This window comes from Acomys russatus, chromosome 26, assembly GCF_903995435.1.
Source record: "Acomys russatus chromosome 26, mAcoRus1.1, whole genome shotgun sequence".
NCBI lineage: Eukaryota > Metazoa > Chordata > Mammalia > Rodentia > Muridae > Acomys > Acomys russatus.
The window spans coordinates 6,047,219-6,070,832 of NC_067162.1; the positions used below are offsets into that span (position 1 = coordinate 6,047,219).

The 23,614-nt window shown below is 45.5% G+C and overlaps 1 protein-coding gene across 1 annotated transcript in view; it reads right to left on the reverse strand.

The window, feature by feature from the left end:
* Window positions 1-21,362, reverse strand: part of C26H4orf51 (chromosome 26 C4orf51 homolog) — a 34,548-nt gene extending 13,186 nt beyond the window's left edge. Inside the window, exons 1-3 of the mRNA XM_051169316.1 lie at window positions 21,130-21,362; window positions 8,190-8,266; window positions 4,699-4,757 (exon numbers count right to left, since the gene is read on the reverse strand). Coding sequence (XP_051025273.1) covers window positions 4,699-4,757; window positions 8,190-8,266; window positions 21,130-21,362 — 369 coding nt within the window. The remainder of the gene's footprint in view (window positions 1-4,698; window positions 4,758-8,189; window positions 8,267-21,129) is intronic.
* Between the last annotated feature and the right edge of the window lie 2,252 nt (window positions 21,363-23,614).

The window sequence follows — 23,614 nt, forward strand, 5'->3', positions numbered from 1 at the left end:
CTCCCCTCTCTCCTCCTCTTTCTCCCCCCTCCTCCCTCTCCCCTTCTCTGTTCCCCTCTGTCCCCTCTCTCCTCTCTCTCCCCTCTCTCTCCTGTCTCCCCTCTCTCCCCTCTCTCCCCTCTCTCCCCTCTCTCCCCTCTGTCCCCTCTCTCCCCTCTGTCCCCTCCCCTCCCCTCCTCTGTCTGTGCAGTGTTTCTTGCAGTGATCTCATGGATCTGGCATCTCAAACATCTTGGCGTCTCCACCACAACCCTGGCTTCTCTTTCACACCTTCACATTGTGGCCTCTGGGGTCTCCCCACCCCCACCCCCCCCCCCCAAACCAGGTCACTCTGACCCTGGCACACAATGCTTTGCCTTAACATCTGCCTAAAACTGTGCAGAAAGACTGCATACCCTCTTCGATCTTTCGTCTTTCTTCTCTTCCAAACCAAAGGCTGCCAGCTTGGGAGGGCCTCTTCCCCCATGTCAACCACATTAGCAGCAGTTGTTGTAGTATTTACTTTCTAGGACCTGCTCCCACAACACACAGAGTTTGGCTCTTTCCATTCACAAACTGGAGCTTTAGCCGGATGGTGTCTTGTCCTGAGGACACCTTTCCTGTCCTTCTAATGCAAAGCAGGGAGCTCTTCTGTTTTTTTTTTTTTTTTTTCAGGGAGCACTTCTGTAATGTGCTAATCTCCTGAACAATCACTGCCTCTTCTTTAGCACTTCATTTTGCTGTAGCATTAAGCTTCTACAGGGCTCTTTCATCTCCAAATTGCACATTTTCATTTCTTTCTGCCCAGTTTCTGCTCTTTTTCATTGTAGATCTGCATGAGAGTGATCAGAAACAGCAGTTCCACAGACTCGACCTTAAGCTGTCCTGAAACAACTTCTGCCAAATAAATCAGTCTGTTACCTTTTAATTTAGCTCCAGACAAGTTTTTAGAACAATGGGTAGAATGCAGTTAGCTTATTTGCCAACGGCCTCTTTACCATTGTTAACAGAGTTCTTGTTCCCCTCTGAAACTTATGTGCTAGGCCTCACATCCACATAGCTCTCAACAATACAGTCTTTCAGGATTCCACTAGAATTGCCCATTAGACCCTGCTTACATATAGCATTCAGTAGATTTTCTAGGTCCAAGTTTCAAAGTCTTCCACATTCCTCAAACAATAACAACAACAACAAAAACATACTGTGAGGGTCTTCAGACAAGAACCCCACTCCTAGTACTAAGTTCTTATTCAAATCATATGTTTCATATTTCGGGTCTGCCTGGCTTAGGTCCATCAGAGAATCGGAAACTAAAACTGGATGTACCGTGCTGTGCCATGCGCTACTCAGTCATTTCATTTAAAGCATGGCCACTCTAGTGGTTGCTACACAGGGCTCTAAGGTCTGTCATTTAAAACACACAATTGTTAAAGGCTGTCTCCAAAAGACATATTCTAGTTGTAAAATGAAATTTATGATCCTTTTGGAAGAGAATCGCAAGTAAGGATTGGTTTCATAAGAAAATGCCATTGTGCTGCACACCCAGCCTTACTGTGAGGGGTGTACTGCAACTTAACATGCCATGTTTGGTGAATATCCATAGGAGGACTGCTCTTTTCTGAAGAAAAACAGAGGAGGAGTGGATGGGTGGGGGAACTGGGAGGAAGAAGGGAGGGGAAACTGCATTCAGGATATAATATATGAGAAAAGAATAAATTAAAAATAAAAACAAAATTAAAAGTATCGTTATGGAAAATTAAAGACTCAGCGATGATCATGGTTGACAATTACAGGGTGTGCTGCTCAATTTTCCTCGTAAGACTAAATACCCGAGAAAGCCAAGCTAGAGGGAAGAAAGATTGGTTTTTGGCTCACGTGTCAGAGTTCTATTTCATGCTGGCTTGTGCCATGGCTGTGGGCCCACAGTGAGAGAGACAACAGGCTCCAGGGTGTATGGAGCAAAGCTGGTCACCTGTGGCAGCCAGGAAGCAGAAATAAGAGGAAACATGAGCCAGAGCGCTTCCTCATTTTATTTCCCCCAGCTTGAATGTGGTGCTGACTACACTCAGCGTAGGCATTTCTTCCTCATCTAAGCTCATCTGGAAAAGTCTTCACAAACACATCTCCTAGGCATCTGGCAATCCAATCAAATCAACAATCAAGACTGACTATCACAGAGGGCATCTGTTTTCTTTTGAAATCTGTGCAAGACATTGAAGATTCATGGCCAATAAGACAAGTTGTTGACTGCAGGAAGCTTACATGTTAGAGAGATAAAAGTAAACAGATACAGAGAAAGCAGAGTTTGGATAACTGCGTTCCTGAAAGAACAGCGGGTTAAGGTCCTGAGGCAGAAACTGGCGGCTTGGTGTTTGCACATTTTTAAGCGAAGACAATATAACTGGAAGAGCATGAGTAAAATGAAAAAGAAATATGAGTTGACACTGGGGTCATATCCGCATGTGGCCCTGCAGGCTTTGGTAAGGAAGTAGGGTTTAGCCAAAGTCTGGCAGGAAACAGAGAAGCAATATCATCTTGTTCGTGCATTAGTTTCTTCCTGTGTAGAAAATGGACTGGGTTGGCAAGACATGACTTACAAGACATTCTTGCTAGCTTTTCCTGCTTTCTGAGGTTGTTTTTAGTAGTGAGGATGTGTCAGGAGAATTAAAACGGGATTCATGGAGAAGGAAATGGAAGATACTACAAATGGGCATATACACTGTTGCAATCACATGGCATAGACTGTAACTTTCCTCCTCAAACATTGTTGCTGTTTTTAATTCTCTATATAGGTGCTTTGTCTGCATATGTGTGTAACACTTGCATGTCTGGTGTCCAAGGAGACCAGAGTTGGGGTTTGGACCCCTGGAACTGGTGTTGCAGATGGTTGTGAGCCACGAGGTAGGTGCTGGGACTCAAACCCAGGTCTTCGAGAAGAGCAGCCTGTCCTCTTAAATGCTGAGCTGTCTCTCCTGTCTGTCATGTGACTCATTTCAGTACCCTCCTGGACATTCCTATCCTTGTAAAAGACGATTTACACTGAGAGTGGATCTAGGTAGCTGCCTCGGGGACTTGGAACTGCATCCTAGATCGAAGACCTATCCCAACCACATCTTATCTGCACCATAACATCCCAGTTTTGGTGTGTTCATACATATAACCACAGCCCCCGCCCCCATCCCCCCCCCCCCACCAGAGCATATTACAGCTCCTGAAACAGCAAGAGCGAGAGAGACACTAGATATGCTTAGAGACCTTGGGCATACATCCTTCCGCAGAGCTGTCTGGAACACATGGCAGACGTTCTTTGATAAGACATAACCCAGTATAACCCATTATAACAGAGATTAAGTAGAAAGTTGATTTACTGGGTTTCAGGAAACCAGATTTTTATTGGCTACTGTTGTATTCATTAAATCTAGAAGATACTAAGTGTATGACACCATATGCTGTGTGCAGGGATCCAAGTCAGAGAAGCCACAACTAAATCAAGTACTTGAGGGAAAATTAATATTAATGTGAAAGGGGAAGCCATGGCAGTGTAGACAGAATAAAAAGGACTGACATCTTTGGCAAGCTGTAATGACAGAGTTTGAGAACCTTTTTCCAGTGACGATCAGGCATCACGTTTAGGAACAGCCCATCTTGGGGGCTGGCAAGACAACGCAATCGATTAAAGTGCCTGCTGAGTAAGCCCAAGCATAAAAGTTTAGCTCCCCATAATCCACACAAAAGTTGGGCATAGTGGGCTGGAAAGATGGCTCAGTAGTTAAGAGCACTGGCTGCTCTACCAGAGGACCTGGGTTCAATTCCCAGCACCCACATGTTGGTTCCCAAACATCTGTAACTCCAGTCCCAGGGGATCCAGCGCCTTCCTCTAGCCTGAGTGGCCTGGCATGCACATGGTGCACAGAAATACATACATGTAAAAATTCATATATGAGAAATAAATATGGACTCTAAAGGAAAAGTGTGACATCGTAATTTATGCCTGTAATCCTAGCACTGACAAGGTGGAGACAGAAGAGCCAGCCAGACAACCTTGCTGAAGCAGTGAGCTTGCCCGTCTCAAACAAATAAGGGACAGAGTGACTGAGGAGGATACCTGACATTTACCTCTGCACTACACATGTACAGGCACACATGAACACATTCAACTGCATACATGTGCACACGCGCGCACACACACGCACGCACACATGCAGTTTGTCTGGGCTGGGGGCTGTAGCTCATTTGGAAGAGTGCTTGCCTGGCATGCACTGATCTCTGGGTTGGATACCCAGCTCTCAGGAAGCTGCTATAATGCATTCCCGAGGTAGGAACAGGAGGATTTTCATTACATAGTTTGAGGTCAACTTGGGCTACATAAGACCTTGAAAAAGAGATGACAGAGAGAGATAAAAAAAAAAAAAAACAAAAACCAAAAACTATACATTGTGTATTAGTCAATTATTGCTGCTCCTGTTAGCTCCTCTCGGACCTCCACCCGCCCCCTGTGGACCTGTGGTCACCACTGGAATTAACTGCTGTTCTAAAGGACACAAACAGCCACATGAATGGAATTGGATTGTGTTGTGCAACTCAGGTCGGAGGCACCGCCAACTCGCCATCCTGTAAACCTTCCTAACGCTGCTACCCTTTCGTACAGTTCCTCATGTTGTGGTGATCCCCCAACCATAACATTATTTTCACTGATATTCAGGATATCTGATATGTTACCTCTGTGTGAAGGGTCATGTAATTCCCCCAAAGGGCCGTGACCCACTGGTTGAGAACCACTGATGTAAACACCGCACATGGACTGTTTAGCCTCATCTATGTGAGTTTAGACCTGTCTTTAATCTGTGTAGTATGCTTCAACTATCTTGGTATTTAAAGAAAAAGGGACAAGGTTTTGCCTGATTTTCATCACCATGTAAATGGCTACCTTAGCTATCACTGGGCATCAACGAGCCATAGAGGAAACCTGAAACTCCATCCCAAACTCTTCTCATAAAGTCAAGTTTTATTAGGAAAGAGCAGAACGGCGGAACCACCCAACAAAAACATTGAAAACCTTTATCTCTATCAGTTAGCAAATACCCACAGGGCTGCCGGGGGACTCTCTGAACCACCCTGTTAAGCATTACAGCTTTAAGTAGCTCATCAAATGGGTAGACTACTAGACTATGTTATGGTGTGCTTCAAGTATCATTCATGATTATAATAGTCACAGTCTTATTAACCCGCCAGAGATGCAACCTGAGAAATGGCCATCCTGTGGGACAATCTCATTTCCTCCTCAAAGTCAGACTTGGTGGAAGGACAGGCAGCTGTCCCCTTCTCCAGCATGCAGCTGGTACCAGGATGTAGCTGACCAGTCAGAGAATCCATGCCTGAGCTCTCTGACCTCACCCTAAATGTGAGAAAGGAATATCATTTCTGGGCCAAAGGGATGAAGGAATGAGTGTGCCTCTTTTACCCCTCACTCCTCACCTGCAGGTACAGACAAAGAATTCTGGGATGCCAAGGCATAGTGACACCCCAAGAAGACCGAAGTCTGTACCTCAGAAACACCATGTGAACAGTCAGCCTACACAACAACATTTTGGCCTTCCTTTGGCTGTGTAGAAAATCTGGAGCTTGGGGGGGGGCTAAATCCAAATGGCTAAAATAGAGTGGGAGACACTAGCAACCAGGTCGGAGGCACTGCCAACTTGGTGTCCTATAAACCAGTGGCTTTGAGCAGCAGATGACTCCCAGCCTTGGTGTCTTGTCTGAGCCCACATACCCAACACTGCTCAGAATATTAACTCTTCATCAAACCGTGCCAGGCTCTGCTGGAAAGAACATTCTAGAACTAATATGGAGGAAGTTAGAGTAACTGTCACTTTTACAAGCACTATCTTTTGAGTAAGATTTCCTTGTGTGTGTGTGTGTGTGTGTGTGTGTGTGAGAGAGAGAGAGAGAGAGAGAGAGAGAGAGAGAGAGAGAGAGAGAGAGAGAGAGAGAGAGAGAGAAATCTTGCCTTTTTAGGCAAGCAGAAGCCATAGGGGCCACAATCAGGAACCTGAAACTAGAAGAGAAAGATGCAAGAAGGCAGCAGAATGGGATTTTTCTGCCATTAGATTCTAGCAAAGCTTGATATAAATGCATAGATTCCAGACACAGATGAAAAAACATCTTTGTGGGAGCCCAGACACCCAGAGGGAAATTTCTAGCACACCACTGAAGTCAAAGACTCAAAAGCAGATACATTGGAAGCCCAGAAAGAGCCACTTCAGTACCCAGTGTCACAGCCAAGGCAGCCGAGCTCAGAGCCAATGCAGATCTTGTGGGACTCTGCTGGAGAGGTCAAATCTGGCGCTTCCAGATAGCCTCTGAGCTTGGTACACAGCAATGGCTCCCCCTTCCTCAGTGGGGTACCCTTTCTAAACCCTAGAAACCCTAAGAAGCATCACACAGCCAGTAGGGAAGATTGCATTCTTTTCTGATAGAATCTGTTCAGCAAACACCCGGGGGGGTTCTGGAAATATCCCACCCTATGCTAAGGAGATCCTAGCCTTCAGCAAATGACCTTTAATCGTATCTGGAAGTTCTCCCCCCACCCAAAAGATAATTAAGTACTGTGTACTCCTTTTTATAATAAGATCCTGTGCTACTGCATGTAAATGAGGTACTGTACCACTGCATGTAAACCAAGTATCCTGACACCTCCAGCCCTAGCAAATCAGACACATTAACCCCCAAAGCCCTCTCCAATGCCCAAGGCTTATAAATCCCTGATTCATGAATTGTAACACTGTGGTGTCATCACAGGCCTTTGGAACTCCCAAGTTTCCACTAATGTCTGATATGGGCAATGTCATTCTAAAAGAACTAAACTGTAACACTCCATGAAAAACTCTTTCCACATCCTGGCCTAGTGCATGGGCCTCACCCTGAGCACTCTAAACTGCCACTGAGTAAGAAATGGGACCTATGATCTTGAGGTCTGTATGCTCTCCTCTAGAACCAAGCAGTGCCTGGACCAGCCCAGGCCACCTGCCAGACACTGAAGGACAAGGTCCCAGCCTGGTATTTCCTAATGTGAAAGTAGAGGGCAACAAGCAAGCCTCTGGCTCTTCCTACCATGCCAGATGCCCCTACCTCATGCCCCAAAGGCTTAGTTCTTCCTGATTCTACTCAGAACCCTGGGGTGGTCAGAATGCCTGGGGCTGAAGGAGATCAGGGCCAAGGAGCAGAGACAAGAGCTCTCAAAGCCACCTGAGCCTGGAGCTCAGCAAAGAATCCTAGATGCTGCTTCCTGATTCAGGAGTTCTCCTATGGGTCCACTGAGGAGCTGCTGAGGATTTGTCACTTATAGATCACCTCAACTAGACCCACAGGTACTTCAGTATTCCTCAGAGCCAGCCCTGTGTGTGTCCCACAAGTACAAAGTGCACTGAGGGAGGAGGTACCAGCGGTCTGCATATATGCTTGCTGTGCACAAGCCAAACAGACATATACACACCACACACACACACACACACACACACACATGCACACACACATATATAATCACATACGTACACCATGCACAAATTCACATATACACATACCCACATACATACATACATACATACACACACACACACACACACACACACACACACACACACACACACGAGTCTCAGGATTTCTATTGCTATGAAGCAATACCATGACCACGGCAATTCTTGTAAAAGACAACATTTAACTGGGACTGGCTTGTGGTTTCAGAGGTTTATTCCATTATCATCATGGCAAGAAGCATGGCAGCGTGCAGGCAGACAGGGTGCTGAAGACAGAGCTGAGAGCTCTACATCTTGATCCGAAGGCAGCAGAAGGAGACTCTGTGTCACACTGGGCAAAGCTTGAGGGTAGGAGCCCTCAAAGCCTGCCCCCATAGTAACACCCTTCCCCCCAACAAGGCCACGCCCACTCCAACAAGGCCACAGCTCCTAGTAGTGCCACTGCCTATGGACCAAACATTCAAACACACGAGGCTTTGGGGGTCATCCCTATTCAAACCACCACACACAGATACACACACAGAGCTATGTGAAACAATTGATTAGCACTCTTCATAGGATTCGCTTCACAATGTGAACACTCAACAAATAGCCCGTTGCGCTGGCCAGTCTACCTCAGTCAAGTAAGGGAGAAGGGCCTGAAAGGGCTGTGCATGGAGGAACTGATCACGGACTAACCTTTCCCATGTGTGGCCTCTTGGGAACCAGCCTGGTAGGGTAGAGTGCTGTAGGCAAAGTTGGCCGGTAGTGGTGTCCTACAGAAAGCCAGAGGGAAAAACGAGTTACATATGAGTAGGCTAACCAATCACGCAAAGCCCACAGATTTCACTAACCAATCACGCAGAGCCCACAGATTTCACTAACCAATCACACAGAGCCAACAGATTTCACTAACCAATCACACAGAGCCCACCGATTTCACTAACCAACCACACAGAGCTCACAGATTTAATATGTCTTTGGTTTAAGGTTCTGGTCTTCTCTCTCTCTGTACTCCCTCCCTCACCCCATATTCCCATTAAATCAACCCAAGCTGAAATTTTGCACAGTCTCTGGGGATTTGTTTGTGCTCTGATTTGTCATAAAAGGGTAACATTTTCGTCTCTGCATGCAAAGCTCAAACATTAAGTTCATAATTACTTCAGCAGGATTTATGAGTGTTTCTCCAGGGAGTTGCTTTCAAAATAAGATAAGTGCTATGCATGGAATAAGAAAGATTACAGTAATTACATTGGTTTCCAAATAAAATTTAATGGCAGTGGGGTAGTGTGGGGACTCACAGATGTTATGTCTAGCCTTTGAAACACATCTGTAACTCAGTGTCCCTGAACTCAGATATGACGTACTTTACCATTGATGGAGCTGTGGCTTTTTGGGAGAGATGAGGGGTTCTGCCTGGAATGGACAAGCTGATTCCCAGCCTGCACTACTGCGTGGTGCCTCACAGCAGATCCTTTAAGACCACGGACTACTGGAGCTAAGGTGAGGAGTGGACTTGAAATCAACCTGGAGTGTCCTGAAGTGCTCCTACTGTCCCCGCATTCGGATCGCAGGCAAGCCACTCATCGCGCAGACAGGCCTGGAAGTTCACCCCACATCCTTCTCCTAACCCGTGACAGCAGCAGAAGCATCACAGGCCACTAATTCTTCACGTGCAGTTTCTGAGTCCAGCACCCACTGAGTTTTCTCTCCGTAACTTTGAGGTGGATGGTTCTGACACAGACAGGGAGCCAGCGTTCCAACCTCTGTAAGAATCACTCCTTTGCTTTTCTTTTATATTATACCACCTTTTGTTTATATCTTCTTTTTTTAAAAAAAAATCACCAAATAGAGTGGTTTGGTTAGTTTTTAAAATATTATAAAAAGGGGTGGAGAGCAGGCTTAGCTATTAAGAGCACTGGTTGCTCTTCCAGGGGACTCAGGCTTGATTCCTGGCACCCACATGGCAGCTCACAGCCATCTGCAACTCCAGTCCCAGGAGATTTCAGTGTCCTCTTCTGACCTCTGCGTACAGTAGCACACAGCTACCACATGGATATATGTGTAGACAAAACACTCACACAAATTAAAAAAAAAAAAAAAAAAAACTTAACTTAGGTCATTGGAATTACATGTTTTTTCCCCCTGCAGATGTATATGGAAAAGGAGCAAAGGAAAAACACAAGACGTAAAGGACAAAAGGGGCACCAGTAAGTGTAATAGATCTGAGTCCTGTGTTCAAGGAGATACACAGGTTAAAAGAAAAACCTGACGCTAAATGGAATAAAGGGAGTGGTGACCCCACCCAGCTAAGCTTCTCACTTGTGAGAAGGAATGAAAGAAAAGCTTAAGCAGCAAGGGAAAGCATCAGAAACAGGAAGCTGATGCAGATCTAATAGATCAAGGGCCCATGGCCCAGCTCCAGCAAGCAGCAGAACTTGGCAGCTTTGGCCATGTGGTTCTGGCTTTGGAGTCAAGGATATAAGAAAGGGATTGTAGAATCTCCCTCTACCTTTAAGGAAAGCCACCGAGGCCAGGCATAGGACAGGGGTGTCCCTGCATATAGACCTACACAGGCCTTTGCATGAAGATAAAGCCTGGGTTGCCTTGGAGATGCCAGAGCTGTGGGATACCTGCTGAGGAGAGCTGCTAACAGGGGTCAAAACAGGCCAAGAGAGAGAAGTGTGCTGCAGTCAACAAAGCTCAAAGGAGTTCGAGATCTCTAGAGAACTTTCACATCGGACATGAGATGCAGAGTCTGCCCAGCTGGGTGGGTCTTGATTTGGCCCAGTATTTCCTCACTATGCTCCCCCTCTTTCCTTTTTGGATTGGTCATGTATTTTCCGTGCCATTGTATGTCGGATATATGCAATCTGCTTTTCTATTTTATTTTATAGGGGGCTACAGCTAGGCGATTGTCAGGAATCTTAGAAGAGACTTTGGACTTTTAAACAGGGTTAAGAGTGTTACCGACTGTAGGAACTTTTGAACTTGGACTAAATGCATGTTTGCATTACGATATGGCTACAAGCCTATGGGGGCGGGGGAGTGGAGTGAGGTTTTGAATAGGAACGGCCCCGTAGGCTCATAGATTTGGACGTTTGGTCACCAAGGAGTGGCACTGTTAGGAAGAGTGGCCTTGTTGGAGGAAGTGTGTCACTGGAGGTGTGCTTTGAGGTTTTAAAGAGCCCAAGCCAGGCCCAGTGGCTTTCTCTTCTTCCTTCTGCCTGTGGGTCTAAAGGTCAGACTGTCAGGTCCCCCAGCACCATGTCTGCCTGCATGCCGCCAAGCTGATAATGAACTAAACCTCTGAAACTGCAGCAAGCTCCAAGTGCTTTCCTTATAGGCATTGATGTGGCCAAGGTGTCTCTTCACAACAACAGAACACGGGCTAAGACAGAAGGGGGAATTTGAGCATCTTCAGGTTTTGGGCACCTTTAGGGTCCCTAGAAACAGTCTCTGGGGACACTTAGAGGCCGCTATGGAATTTATTCTGTAATTTTCCTGTGTTCAGGATTTTTTTTTCTTATTATGAACAGTGCTGCTAGCAATATGCTTATATTTGTCTCTTGGCAATACAAGTGGAAGCGTGTTTCAGATGTGGATGCTGTTTCACTGTTACCAGGTCTTTAACACACAAGCTAGAGCTGGGAGCACAGGCTTTCTCTGACACCACTTCTATATGCCAACCACCTGCTGCAGGCACAAATTTGTTTCTGTTTTTTATTCTGTACTCTTTTGTTAAGGTTTACTTTTATTTAAAGTTACGTGTATGCATGTCTGAGTGTGGGTTTGTATATGTGCATGCAGTGCCTGTGCAGGGCAGGAGACAGTGTGAGATCCCCTGGAGGCAGTGCTTGTGCAGGGCAGGAGACAGTGTGAGATCCCCTGGAGGCAGTGCCTGTGCAGGGCAGGAGGCAGTGTGGAATGCCCTGGAGGCGGTGCCTGTGCAGGGCAGGAGACAGTGTGGGATGCCCTGGAGGCGGTGCCTGTGCAGGGCAGGAGACAGTGTGGGATGCCCTGGAGGCGGTGCCTGTGCAGGGCAGGAGACAGTGTGGGATGCCCTGGAGGCGGTGCCTGTGCAGGGCAGGAGACAGTGTGGGATCCCCTGGAGGCGGTGCCTGTGCAGGGCAGGAGACAGTGTGGGATGCCCTGGAGGCGGTGCCTGTGCAGGGCGGGAGGCAGTGTGGGATGCCCCGGAGGCGGTGCCTGTGCAGGGCAGGAGACAGTGTGGGATCCCCTGGAGGCGGTGCCTGTGCAGGGCAGGAGACAGTGTGAGATCCCCTGGAGGCGGTGCCTGTGCAGGGCAGGAGGCAGTGTGGGATGCCCTGGAGGCGGTGCCTGTGCAGGGCAGGAGGCAGTGTGGGATTCCCCTGGAGGCGGTGCCTGTGCAGGGCAGGAGACAGTGTGAGATGCCCTATAGGCAGTATTTCAGGCAGTTCTGATTTGAGGAACTGAACTCAGGTCCCTGCAGGAGCAGTGCATGCTCTTAACTGCTGAGCCATCTCTCCTGACCCTGTTTTCTTCCATTCCATTGACCTGTTGATCTGTCTTTGTGTCCTACTATGGCTTTATTGTATTCCTCCTAAGCTACAACGAAGTTCACTCTCTTCAGAAGAGGCCTTTGTATCTGGTTCTTTGCTAAGAATAGCTTGCCTGTATCCACAACACTTTTTATTTTCATATAAGCTTTAGAATCACCCTGTCAAGTTCTAAACAGAAGAAGCTATTAGAATTGCACTGAAGCTACAAATTAGGGAGGGGAAGGCACTGCTTTGGGACAGTCAGTCTCCTGATCCATGAACATGGTTTATCTCTCCATCTATTTAGAAGTTGTTTATTTACTTTTAGTAATTTATTCTGAACAGGAATGGACAGGAGTGATGAAAGTGTGTGAGAGTGATGAGTGTGTGGGGGTGTAATGTACAGGGGAGTGATGTGGGGGGGTGATGTCGGGGGGAGCAGTAGGTGTGTGGGAGAGTGATGGGTGTGTGTGAGAGTGGTAGGTGTATGTGGGGGGAGTGGTAGTTGTGGGTGGGAGTGATGAGTGTGTGTGTGTGTGTGTGAATGGTAGGTGTAGGGGGGAGTGATGGGTGTGTGTGGAGTGGTGGGTGTGTGGAGTGGTAGGTGTGTGTGGAGTGGTGGGTGTGTGTGGAGTGATGGGTGTGTGGAGTGATGGGTGTGTGTGGGAGTGGTAGATGTGGGTGAGAGCAAGAGAAGGGATGGGAGTGAGCAGGAACGGGCAGGAGTGAATGGAAGCAGACAAGATTGGTGAGAGTGGTTGGTAATGATGGGGTGGGTGGGAGGTCTTTGTCTCCACTTCTTACTCTTGTGTTTCTTTGTTTAAGACTTTGCTTTTTAAGGAAGCACACCCTCAGGTTCACAGTAAGAAAGGATGGTGTGCAGATTTCCCATATAACCCCTGTGATGGTTACTGTTGACCATCAACTTTACAGAATCTACAGTTACTTGGAAGATGGGCCCCTGGATGTGGGGGGGGGGGGCAGGGAGAGGGATAATCTTAATTATATTGACTGAGGGTGACCTGCCCACTGTGGGTGGCACCATTCCTTGGCTGGGATCCTAAGCTGGATAAATGGAGAATAGGAACTGAACACCGGCATGGATTTAATCTTCTCTGCTTACTGACTGTGAGTGCGGGGTGGCCGGCTGCCACCTGACAGAGCAAACCCTCCTCTCTCAAGTTCCCCCAGTGAGAGCGGTTCACCACCACAGCACTAGGGGGGAAGCTGAGGCAGCTGCTCGCTAGTACACTCACTATTTCCTCAGTGACCCAGATTCCTCTCCAGAGCCGCACATTTGTTAGAGCTGACACTTGGGAGTTACCTAAAGTCCATAGGGGATGTGAACAGTCCAAGCCTTTGGTCAACTGTACGGTGTTTGCATCCTTCATAATAGAATCACATATAATATCTTTACTGTCCTAAAATTGCCTCTGTGCTTCAAATCTTTATCCCTTTCCAACCAACCGGCTGACATCACTGATCTGTTCACTGCCCTCATGGAGGCTTTTGTTTTTGTTTTTGTTTTGTTGTTGTTGTTGTTGTTTTGTTGGTTTTTTGTTTTGTTTTGTTTGTTTGTTTGTTTTGTCTCTTCCAAACACCATTTAGTTAGCCATACAGAGTACATAGCCTTTTCAGATTTTTTTCAGTTAATAATACGTATAAATTTCTTCACGTATCAGTTTACCCACTGACCAGTGAAAAAATGACTTAGTTCCTTCCAAGTTCTGGTGGTTATGAATAAAGCTATCATAAGAAATGTGTATGCGTTTTTTGAATGGACAAACATTTGCAATTCCTTTGGATTAATGCCAAAGAGTACAATTGCTAAATGCTACAATGAAAATATAGTTTGGTTTTGCAGTAATTGCCAGATCGTCATCCAGGGAGTTGTGCTGTTTTGCATTTTTGAGAATGAGAATTCCAGCTGCTCCATGATCTCACCATCATTATTGGATTTTAATGGTTCTTTTTTTTAATGTATGTATGTGTATGTGTAATTGTACGAGTGTGTGGGAGTGACTGCTCATGCCTGTTTGTGCACACTAGGGCCACGAGAGGGCACTGTGTTTTCTATTCTATCTCTCCTTACTTATTTCTTTGAGGCAGGCTCTCTCCCTGACCCTAGGGCCTGTACTTTCTCAGCTAGGCTAGAAGTCAGCAAGCCTCAGAGATCCCCCTATCTCCACCTGCCTCAGAAACATTCAGACATCCATACGTACATTCCTACATACATACATGTATACATACATACAGTTTGCTATGTGAGTTCTGGTATTGGAACTCTGAGTCTCCTGATTACACACCAAGTGCTATTAACTTGAGCCATTTCTCCAGGCCAGGTATTGGTCGCTCTAAGAGGTGTGTAGTGGAATTTCATTTTCATTTTAATTATATTTCCTTGATAACATAGAAATGCTGTATATAGTTTGTTTTATATATGTGTAATAAAATAAAAGGATAAAAAAACAAATATACATATGTATGTATCAAAAGAAAAAAAGGAAAATAAGGCATATCCTATGCTTACTCATTTATATCTGAGTTTTAATTACATATCTAATATTTCCTTACATTGATTTTGATTATATATGCACAAGCCTTTAAATTAAGACAAATAAAACTCAAAATGTGTTTTCTACAACCAAAATATCCTTAGTGTTTTCCAGGATGATGCTAATTGCCAGAAAACCTTTACTTTTTTTTTTTCTTTATAAAGCAGACATGCAAGAAAAAAAGAAAGAAAGAAATGAAACATGTAATTCATATTCATATTTACCATGTATCTTATTTGAGGAAATATCTGTTAGTCTTTGGTGCATTTTTAAATTGAATAGTTTAGGCTTAAAGAATACTTTAAGAGTTCTTTCTAAATTTTGGATATATCAGTCAGAAGACCTACCAGCATAGATCTTTTTCAAGTGTTTCCTTCCTGTTTCCGGCTTGTTTTCTCGTTCTCTTGGCATGTGCTCTTCAAAGAGTTTAAAATTTTTAATGAACAAGAATTACCATGGCACAATAACCTCAAGGATGCAATAGTGGCATTGGACTTAAGACCCACTGAACAAGAGACAAATCAGGCCTGGTACTGGAAACCTATCCAACGTCTCAGGGCCAGCGAAGTCATGGGTCTTGTAGGAAAACCTACAACCACCATTTTACTAAATCATCATAAGCCATAACTACACTGTAAATATCAGTCCTTGTATCCTCAGATGAGTGTAGCCCTCACCCCACAGCAAGGAAACTTCTCTCCAACAAACCATTACAGAAAACTACAGCCAGTTAAGATGCAGAGCTGTGGAGCCCTGTCTCAACGGCTGCATCTACAATACAACTCCCTCACTGAAGGCTCAAGAGGAGAGGGCAGCAAGATTACAAGAACCAGATTTAACAGGGAGTTTGCTGTCTAAATGTCAGAAGCCACGCCCATAAAGTCTCAGCAACAAGATGGCAGACTGTGATCTGAACAAGAGCAATAGACAGGCTAATCTGAGCCAGAGCAGGGAGGTCAGGGGAGAAGCCAGGATGCCTGAGCCCCACACAAAGAACTACAGGCAACAGGGATGCTGAGAGTGGGAGAAACAGTCTGCCAGGGAAGAGCTCACAGATGGGTTAATCCAACGCCAAGTGGTCAGCTCTGAAAACATATGTACACACACACACACACACACACACACACACACACACACACGTATGCATGTGTGTATGTATATATGTATATGTATGTATTGAACAGATTGTATGAAGGTATTTAAGGAGTGTGTGTGTGTGTGTGTGTGTGTTTTCATGTGTGTGTGTGTGTAAAACAACAGCTAATAAAAAAGAGGCCATGAGCTTGAAATATGTTTGTTCTTGCTGTTTTGCCTCTCTGTATAAATGCTGGGTTCAGTTTTTGGGTGCTCACAAAATAACTTGCTGGGGCTTTAAATCAGAGTTATACTGAACTCACACATTTGATGGTTGATTTTGTCAACATGACATAATCTAGAGTCATCTGGAAGAGTGTGTTAATGGGGGGCTGTCTACATCAGCTTGACTCACAGGCATGGCTGTGGAGGTGATGTCCTCATTGGCCAAGCCGTGCCCACCACAGGCGTTACCACTCCCCAGGCCTGCGGATCCTGGACTGTGTCGATGTAAAGACTGAGTATTAGCTAACAAGCAAGCCTGGCTCTAGTCTCTCTTTGCTCTCAACTACGATGTGACTGGCTGCTTCTAGTTCCTCCTGCCTCGACTTTTCCATAGTGATGGACAGTAACATGAGCTCGTGAGCCATTTCTCTTCTATGCTTCTTTGGTCGGGGCATTTTACCACAGGACCAGGAAACAAACTGGGACACACATTGAGTTGGGAAGAACATTTTGACGCTATTAAGTCTTCTTAACCATGAACAAGGAATATCTTTATTTAGTTAGTTATACTATGATGTCTTGCATCAGAATTTTAGTTTTCCTTATTTGGGTCTTGTACATAATTGTGAGGGGTTTTTGTTTCGTTTTTTGCTCACAATTTTCATTTTTAGGGAGCTGCTAACGTAAATGGTGTTACGCTTTTAAATTCAATATCAGCCTCCCTGTTCAGATACAAAAAAAGCAACTGCAGCAGCAGCTGCTGCGTACGCGCTATTTGCACTGACCTATGACCACCATCTTACGTTCTCTTATTGTCAGGAGCTTTTCATTTATTTTGTTGTTGATGCTTAGATTTTCCTCACTGATTATCATACAAGCTGCAAATGAAGTTTATCTCCATCTATATATATATATATTTCATCTATATATATATATATATATTTTTTTTTTTTTTGGTTGGGGTTTGGTTTTTTGTTTTGTTTGGTTTGGTTTGGTTTGGTTTGGTTTGGTTTGGTCTGGTTTGGTTTGGTTTTTCAAGACAGAGTTTCTCTATGTAGTCTTGACTGTCCTGGATTCACTTTGTAGACCAGGCTGGTCTTGAACTCACAGCGATCTGCCTGCCTCTGCCTCCCAAGTGCTGGGATTAAAGGCGTGCGCCACCACCGCCCAGCTCTGAACATCAATTTTTTTAAAGGTAATTTTAGAACACATTTTATGTATGTGTTTATTTAGTTAGTTGTTGCTACCTAATCCAGGTAGGCTTTAAACTGTTATGTAGCCCAGGATAGCCTCAGCCTCCTCAGTGCTAGGGTTACACTTGTACCACACCCAGCATCAGAATACTTTTAGATTAGCAAAGAAAGATAACACAGAAAGGGGCCATGTACCCCACATCTAGCTACTGTCCTCATGTATGTCCGTGTAGTCTACTTGTAATGTTAATGAGCTCGTATTGACACATGATTGGCTGGCATCTCTATCTTACTCATGTTTCCTGAAATTTTCTTACTGTCCCGTCTCTGTTTCAGAGTCCCATTTAGGATACGTCATTGCGTTCAATAGCCATGTCCCCTCATGTCTGTCACGACAATGGTAGTTTCTTAGACTCTTCATTCATCACGACCTTGACAATAGCGAGAAATGCCGGCTGGTTGATTTGTGAGATGCCCTCGGATTGGACATGCTCTCTTCGAAATCACAAGGCAATGCATTCTGGGTACAAAGAACACACATGTCGACTGTAGCCTCATAGCACATCATAGCCTGGATACAGATTACAGTGTGACGTGGCTTTGTTGACATTAGCCTTGGTCAGCTGGTTCCAGATAATGAGATTACATTTGCCAGGCTTCCTCTTTGTAAAGTTTCTCTTTTCATTTCCCATATGCACTAGGGAAAAGTCATTATCCACACCAAACCAAACCAAACCAAACAAAACAAAAAACCAAACCCCAACCAAAAAAGAATATATAGATGAAAGGAAACAAAAGACAAGTGAATTGGAGATAGTGAGTCACCCTCGCGTCCTTAGAGAGCAGCACACAGATAATGTGACATGCTTCCTCGTGGGAATCTGTCCTTCTCCCGCTGAGGCACATATTCCATCACTTATTTATTTGGGTAGAAACTCACGGACATTTGTTTGTTACTTTGGGTTATACTGCAGTAGTATTTTATTTTTCCTCAGTATCTTCCAGCTTTCCTCAATATATTCCATGTGGACGTTTCATTTGTCCTCACCATGTCCACTTCACTTCTCCACCTTTTAACACTGGCTGGCACTGCCTGCTCTCTGCCTACTGTCTACTACCTGGCTGGGCCTGAGAATCAGTATTTCTCTAAGCAACTGTGATTCCTTTGTACTGGAGAAAACGTAGCAGGGCACCTGATATCCCTGTCGTTGCGAAGCATCGCTTCAAGGCCTTTCTGCATAAAGGTCTACACTGGCACAGACTGAGTAGTCTTTCTCTTCCAAAGAATAAGGAAATAAGCTGGGCGGGGGTGGTGCACATCCTTAATCCCAGCACTTGGGAGGCAGAGGCAGATGGATCCCTGTTGAGTTTGAGGCCAGCCTGGTCTACAGTGCAAGTCCAGGACCAAAACCAAAACCAAAAAAAAAAAAAAAAAAAACCAAGGAAATATACACTCACTTGTGTATAGATGCCCACATAGGACCATTTCTGCATATCATTATCTCTAAGTATACCACGCTGAGTGTGTGTCTGACTTTGATCATCTCTACAAAAGTCATTTCTACACTCTATCCCTTATCCATTATGCACCATCCCAGTTTAAAAAACAAAAATCTTGGCTCCTGCCACCCACTTACTGGGTTGTTGAATTCTAGCTTAGACATAAAATGGTTTCAGACTTGTGGCCCAAACCGCGTGAGAAGCAGGGTAGCAGTCACAAAAGGATACTTACAACCCCCACCACTTCCAAAGTCACAGGGACCAGTCCTAATCGCACGCCCAGTGAGCTCACCCCATAGATCCATAATATATTCAGGTCCTTTAATGTCTTTATTCTATTCCTAGCTCCCTCAAACGCCTAAAAGTTTTCTTAATTTGCATAAACTTTACTCTTTATGCTACGAAGTGCTATGCATCTTGACAAATATCTAATGCCTTGTGTTCACCATTATGGCGTTACACAAAAGTTCACTGACCTAAAACATCAGCGTGTGTCATCTGTTTAACTCTTGCCCGTCCTCTGGAAACACTGATCTATGTACGGTGTGCGTTTGCTTTTTGGAAGTTGCATGTTTGCAATATACAATATGTAACTTTATACTTCTTTAGCTTAGAAATGTGGGTCTGAGACCTCTCCACAGCTTTTCACTGCGTGAATAGTGCATTGTTTCTCCTTAACCCGTTGTATGACTATAGCAACTCCTCACACGCATGCTCACAAGCTGACCTCGGTATTTCCTCCTGCCAGATGACAGAAAACTGTGGCAAGTTGACAATTAAGGGTAAGAACACATGGTGTGTGGTCCAGGATGTCATTGTAAATACAGAATAAATAATGTGAGTGAAAAGCATTGTGGTCTACGTAGGTCGGTATTTTCCTGGCTTAGCGTGTTTAAAATGAACACTTCTGTTTTTTGTTCTGCTATGCGTGCTTCGCCACTAGCCAGTCCCTGTTTCCACGCTGTGCATCCACAGCTACGGAATCTGTACATGGAAGGCCTTACATAGAGCAGAATAAGAAGAACATGGCTGCCTACAGCCTCACACAAGTTTTAATCAAACAGCTTTTGCTTGGAACTTTAGAAGATCTTTCTCCTCTGGATTAAAAATTAGTAAAGAAAAGGGGCTAAAAACAAAAAAAGACGCAGCATGCAGTCAGCACTTCGCAATCAAACTCAGTTTGCTCCTTGCTCTCATTGCTGCTCCCTAGCGTCTGGTAGACCAGCAGTTGGGCGACGGGTATATTTATGTGTCTGAGGTTCCCAAGGCACCCAGGTGTGCTTCACAAGCACGTGCCCCTTTGTGGTTTCCAATGTCCTGGGCTCCCTGACTTTGGACGAATCACACAGTGAGAAACAAATCCAGAACTCCTGTGTGCATTTTTACTACATGTCCTATGTCTCCAGAGCAGACCGAGGGGGCCACAAGTTTGAGAGCTATTACAAAGAGAATATGCTTGATACTCATGACTTGGAAAGACCTAGAAGGTGAAGTAACTAATGCATTTGTTTATAACGTTATTGAGAGACAGAGAGAGACAGAGACAGACAGACAGAGACAGAGACAGACAGAGAGAGAAGAGACAGATACACAGAGACAGAGAGAGACAAAAAGAGGCATGTGGGTGCCTACAAAGGCCAAAAGTGTCCTATCTCCTGGAGTTGGAGCTTCGGGTACTTGTGAGCCACCCCACATGGGCCCTGGGAACTGAACTCTGGTTCTCTGCAAGAGCAGCCAGTGCTCCTAACACTAAACCATCTCTCCAGCCCTGGAACTATTACATATCAGAGCCGTACGTGGTGTATTCCTGCATGAGGAATTGGAGCCTATAATCCCACGTATTTTCAAAGAAGTTTCCAGAATTTGGATATTTACTAAATAACACTCAAACAGACAGATTTTATAATGAGCCCTCGAGTTTTCCGGAGTCCTGACTTACACTTTTCTCTCATGTTCACTGAGCTACCGGTAGCCTACTGGTGTTCAGGCAGGCGGTTCCATTTGCCCAGGTGGTGTGTTTTTCCCAACCCCCACCATGGGGGAAGCTTGGATCTTTCCAGAAGGTCTTACTATGTCAAACCCTCCTCTCCAGGACCTGCTGATGAGACCTCCTTCCCCTGAGCTGAGGGATTACAGCTGTAGTTGTGGAATTGAATTGGAATTAACTTGACTGTGGGCGCGGTGACCAGAGTTTGATTCCAGGATAACTCACCAGATAGAAGGTGATCCTGTTAGCTCGCGAGCACACGTGCGTGCGCGCGCACACAGACACACACAGACACAGACACACACACACACACACACACACATATATACAATGTAATAATAAACAAGCCCACAAAATAAAAATATCCATCTTGGTCAGACACTCATAGTCATATCTTCCACAAATAGGTTGTTATATACCAATTTGGGTTGGAGTCATAACTTGAGCTGGTTAAGTGACATTTACACAGGCAAGCGGGGAAGCCAAGGAGTCTGAAGTCTCCCAGCTGGACGGTGACCATTTCTAACAGCACGTGTCCCTTGATAGCTACATATCCTGGCGCACCTCGCAAAGGAATCTTACTGTTTGTACTGGAACTGTGGCTGGCCTACTCTCTGGGCCAGGCGCATGCAGGTGGCCTCGTCCAGTTGCTTTTTGTGGTAACTGCCTGAGTATGTTGTCACTGAAGCCGCAGACCACCGCGACTCATCTTGCCACAGGTCTCGGGCCTTGCGTCTGATCAGCTCGAACTCTTTAGACGGGAGAGGGCTGAAGGGAAGCAAAATTTCTGGGGCCAAGTAAAAGTAATGTGCCATGGCGATGGGTGGGCTGCTATGAGCAACAGCGTTTCAAGCCCTGGCCATAGCGAAGTGCTCGCTTCCTTCTGGTTGCAGGAAGCTATTGGCTGGACGACCAGGCTTCTGAAGCCTCACAGCTCACAAAGAGAAGCTTAGCAGCCTTAGGTACAGTTACCAGGCAACAGGTCACAAAATTCCACAAATAAAACCTCCACTCTGAGCACACAGATTTTTTTCACTAATTTCTAAGTTGTAAAACTTGGAGCTGTTGATCTGAGAAAAACACCGCTTCGTAATTATGGCAAGAAGGCGCTGGGCAGAATTATTTGCCTATCAGTACTGACATCCTAAAGATGGCGGTTTAGGCGGTAGGAGCCGGGGGTGAAAAAGGGCCCCTGAAAACCTGGGCTCTGAGAGCCTAGAAAACAGCATTAGCTGCTTGTAATGTCAACAGCAGGTGACTCGACAGATTCTGTGTATCACAGAGCAGTGGTATTCCTGCTGGCTGGGTGACAGGACAGACATTCTGGCCTGTTAAAATAATAAAGATACAACCCCAGGTTCTGATATTATCAGCCTTGGGGGTTACTGTTAAAAAGCCAAGGCCTGAAAAACAAAAACAACAACAACAACAACAAAACAAACAAAGCCAAAGCCTGAATGCTGTAAAGAATTGTCAGGCTTAACAATCAAGGCAATGAAGCAGGCTCACAGGCCACGCCTTTAATCCCAGCACTCGGGAGGCAGAGGCAGACAGATCACTCTGAGTTCGAGGCCAGCCTGGTCTACAAAGTGAGTCCAGGACAAGCAAGGCTACACAGAGAAACCCTCTCTGGGGAAACAATAACAACAACAACAACTCAAGGAAATGGCTATACCATGGTGAACTCCGAGGCTGAGAAATCAGGTAATTCAACCCATGGTTCAGGATTCCTTCCTGCTTAATTGCTCTGTCCTTGGTTAATGTTTGCCTAGCCACACTTCTCCAGGGCCACTCTTAGTCAGGGTCCCTGTTGCTTTGATGAAACACCGTGACCAAAAAAGGTTGGGGAGCAAAGGGGTTTTTTTTTGGGGGGCTTATACTTTCATGTCATATTTCATCACTGAAGGAAGTCAGGACAGGAACTCAAACAGGGCAGGAACCTGGAGACAGGAACTGATGCAGAGGCCGTGGATAATGCTGCTGACTGGCTTGCTTCACATGGCTTGCTCAGACTGTTTGCTGACAGAACTCAGGGCTACCAGCCGAGGGATGGCACCACCCGCAATGAGCTGAGCCCCTGCCCCCACTGATCACTCATTGAGATAATGCCCTACACTTGATCTCATGGAGGCATTTTCTCACTAGAGGTTCCCACCTCTCTGATGACTCTAGCTTGTGCCAAGCTGACACACAAAACCCACACGGGACACCCACCAACAATTGTTTGACAAATTAAAATGAAATTGGTTTTTTTTTTCCGAGACAAGATTTTTTTGTGTTAGCCTTTGCTGTCCTGTACTCGCTTTGTAGACCAGGCTGGTCTCGAACTCAAAGAGATCAACCTGCATCTGCCTCCTGAGCGCTGAGATTAAAGGCATGCACCACCACACCCAGCTCCTGACTTTTTTTTTTTTAATGTCTGGCCTTTATCTTATGAACTCCTGGAGTGGCACAGCTCAACAGTTAGTGTTTGGCCAAATCACTGGTGCTGCCTTGGGTAATTACATCAGTGGTGAGATGCTTCATTTGACAAGAAACACTGCCATCCATGACTTCAGAAGCTAAGTCAAGGCAAACCCAGGAATCTGCATTTTAGAAGTATTTTACAATGTATTTTTTATTTTTATTGTGTATGTGCAGATCTATGTAAAAACTTATGTGTACAGTTGTCCATGGAGGTCAAAAGAAGGCACTAGAGCCCTAGAACAGGCGGTGTGAGCAGTTGTGAGCTGCCAGGAAAGGGTGTGCTGGAAACAGAACTCAGGTCCTCTCCAAAGAACAGTCTATACTCTTCTTTTTCCACCCCTGAGACAAAATGTCTCTGTGTAACCTTTTCTGTCCTGGACTCACTTTGTAGACTCACAGAGATGCACCTGCCTCTGCCTCACAGACTGCAGGCATGTGCCGCCACCACCACCACCCCCCACCGCCCCCACTCCCTGGCTCAGTCTGCACTCTTCACCAATTAGCTCTGTCTAGAGCCTGTATATTAACGTCGTCACTGGTCGTGATGCAATCCATGTTTGAGTGCCCTGGGCGGAGTTCTGGGGCCAGGATTTTAGAACAT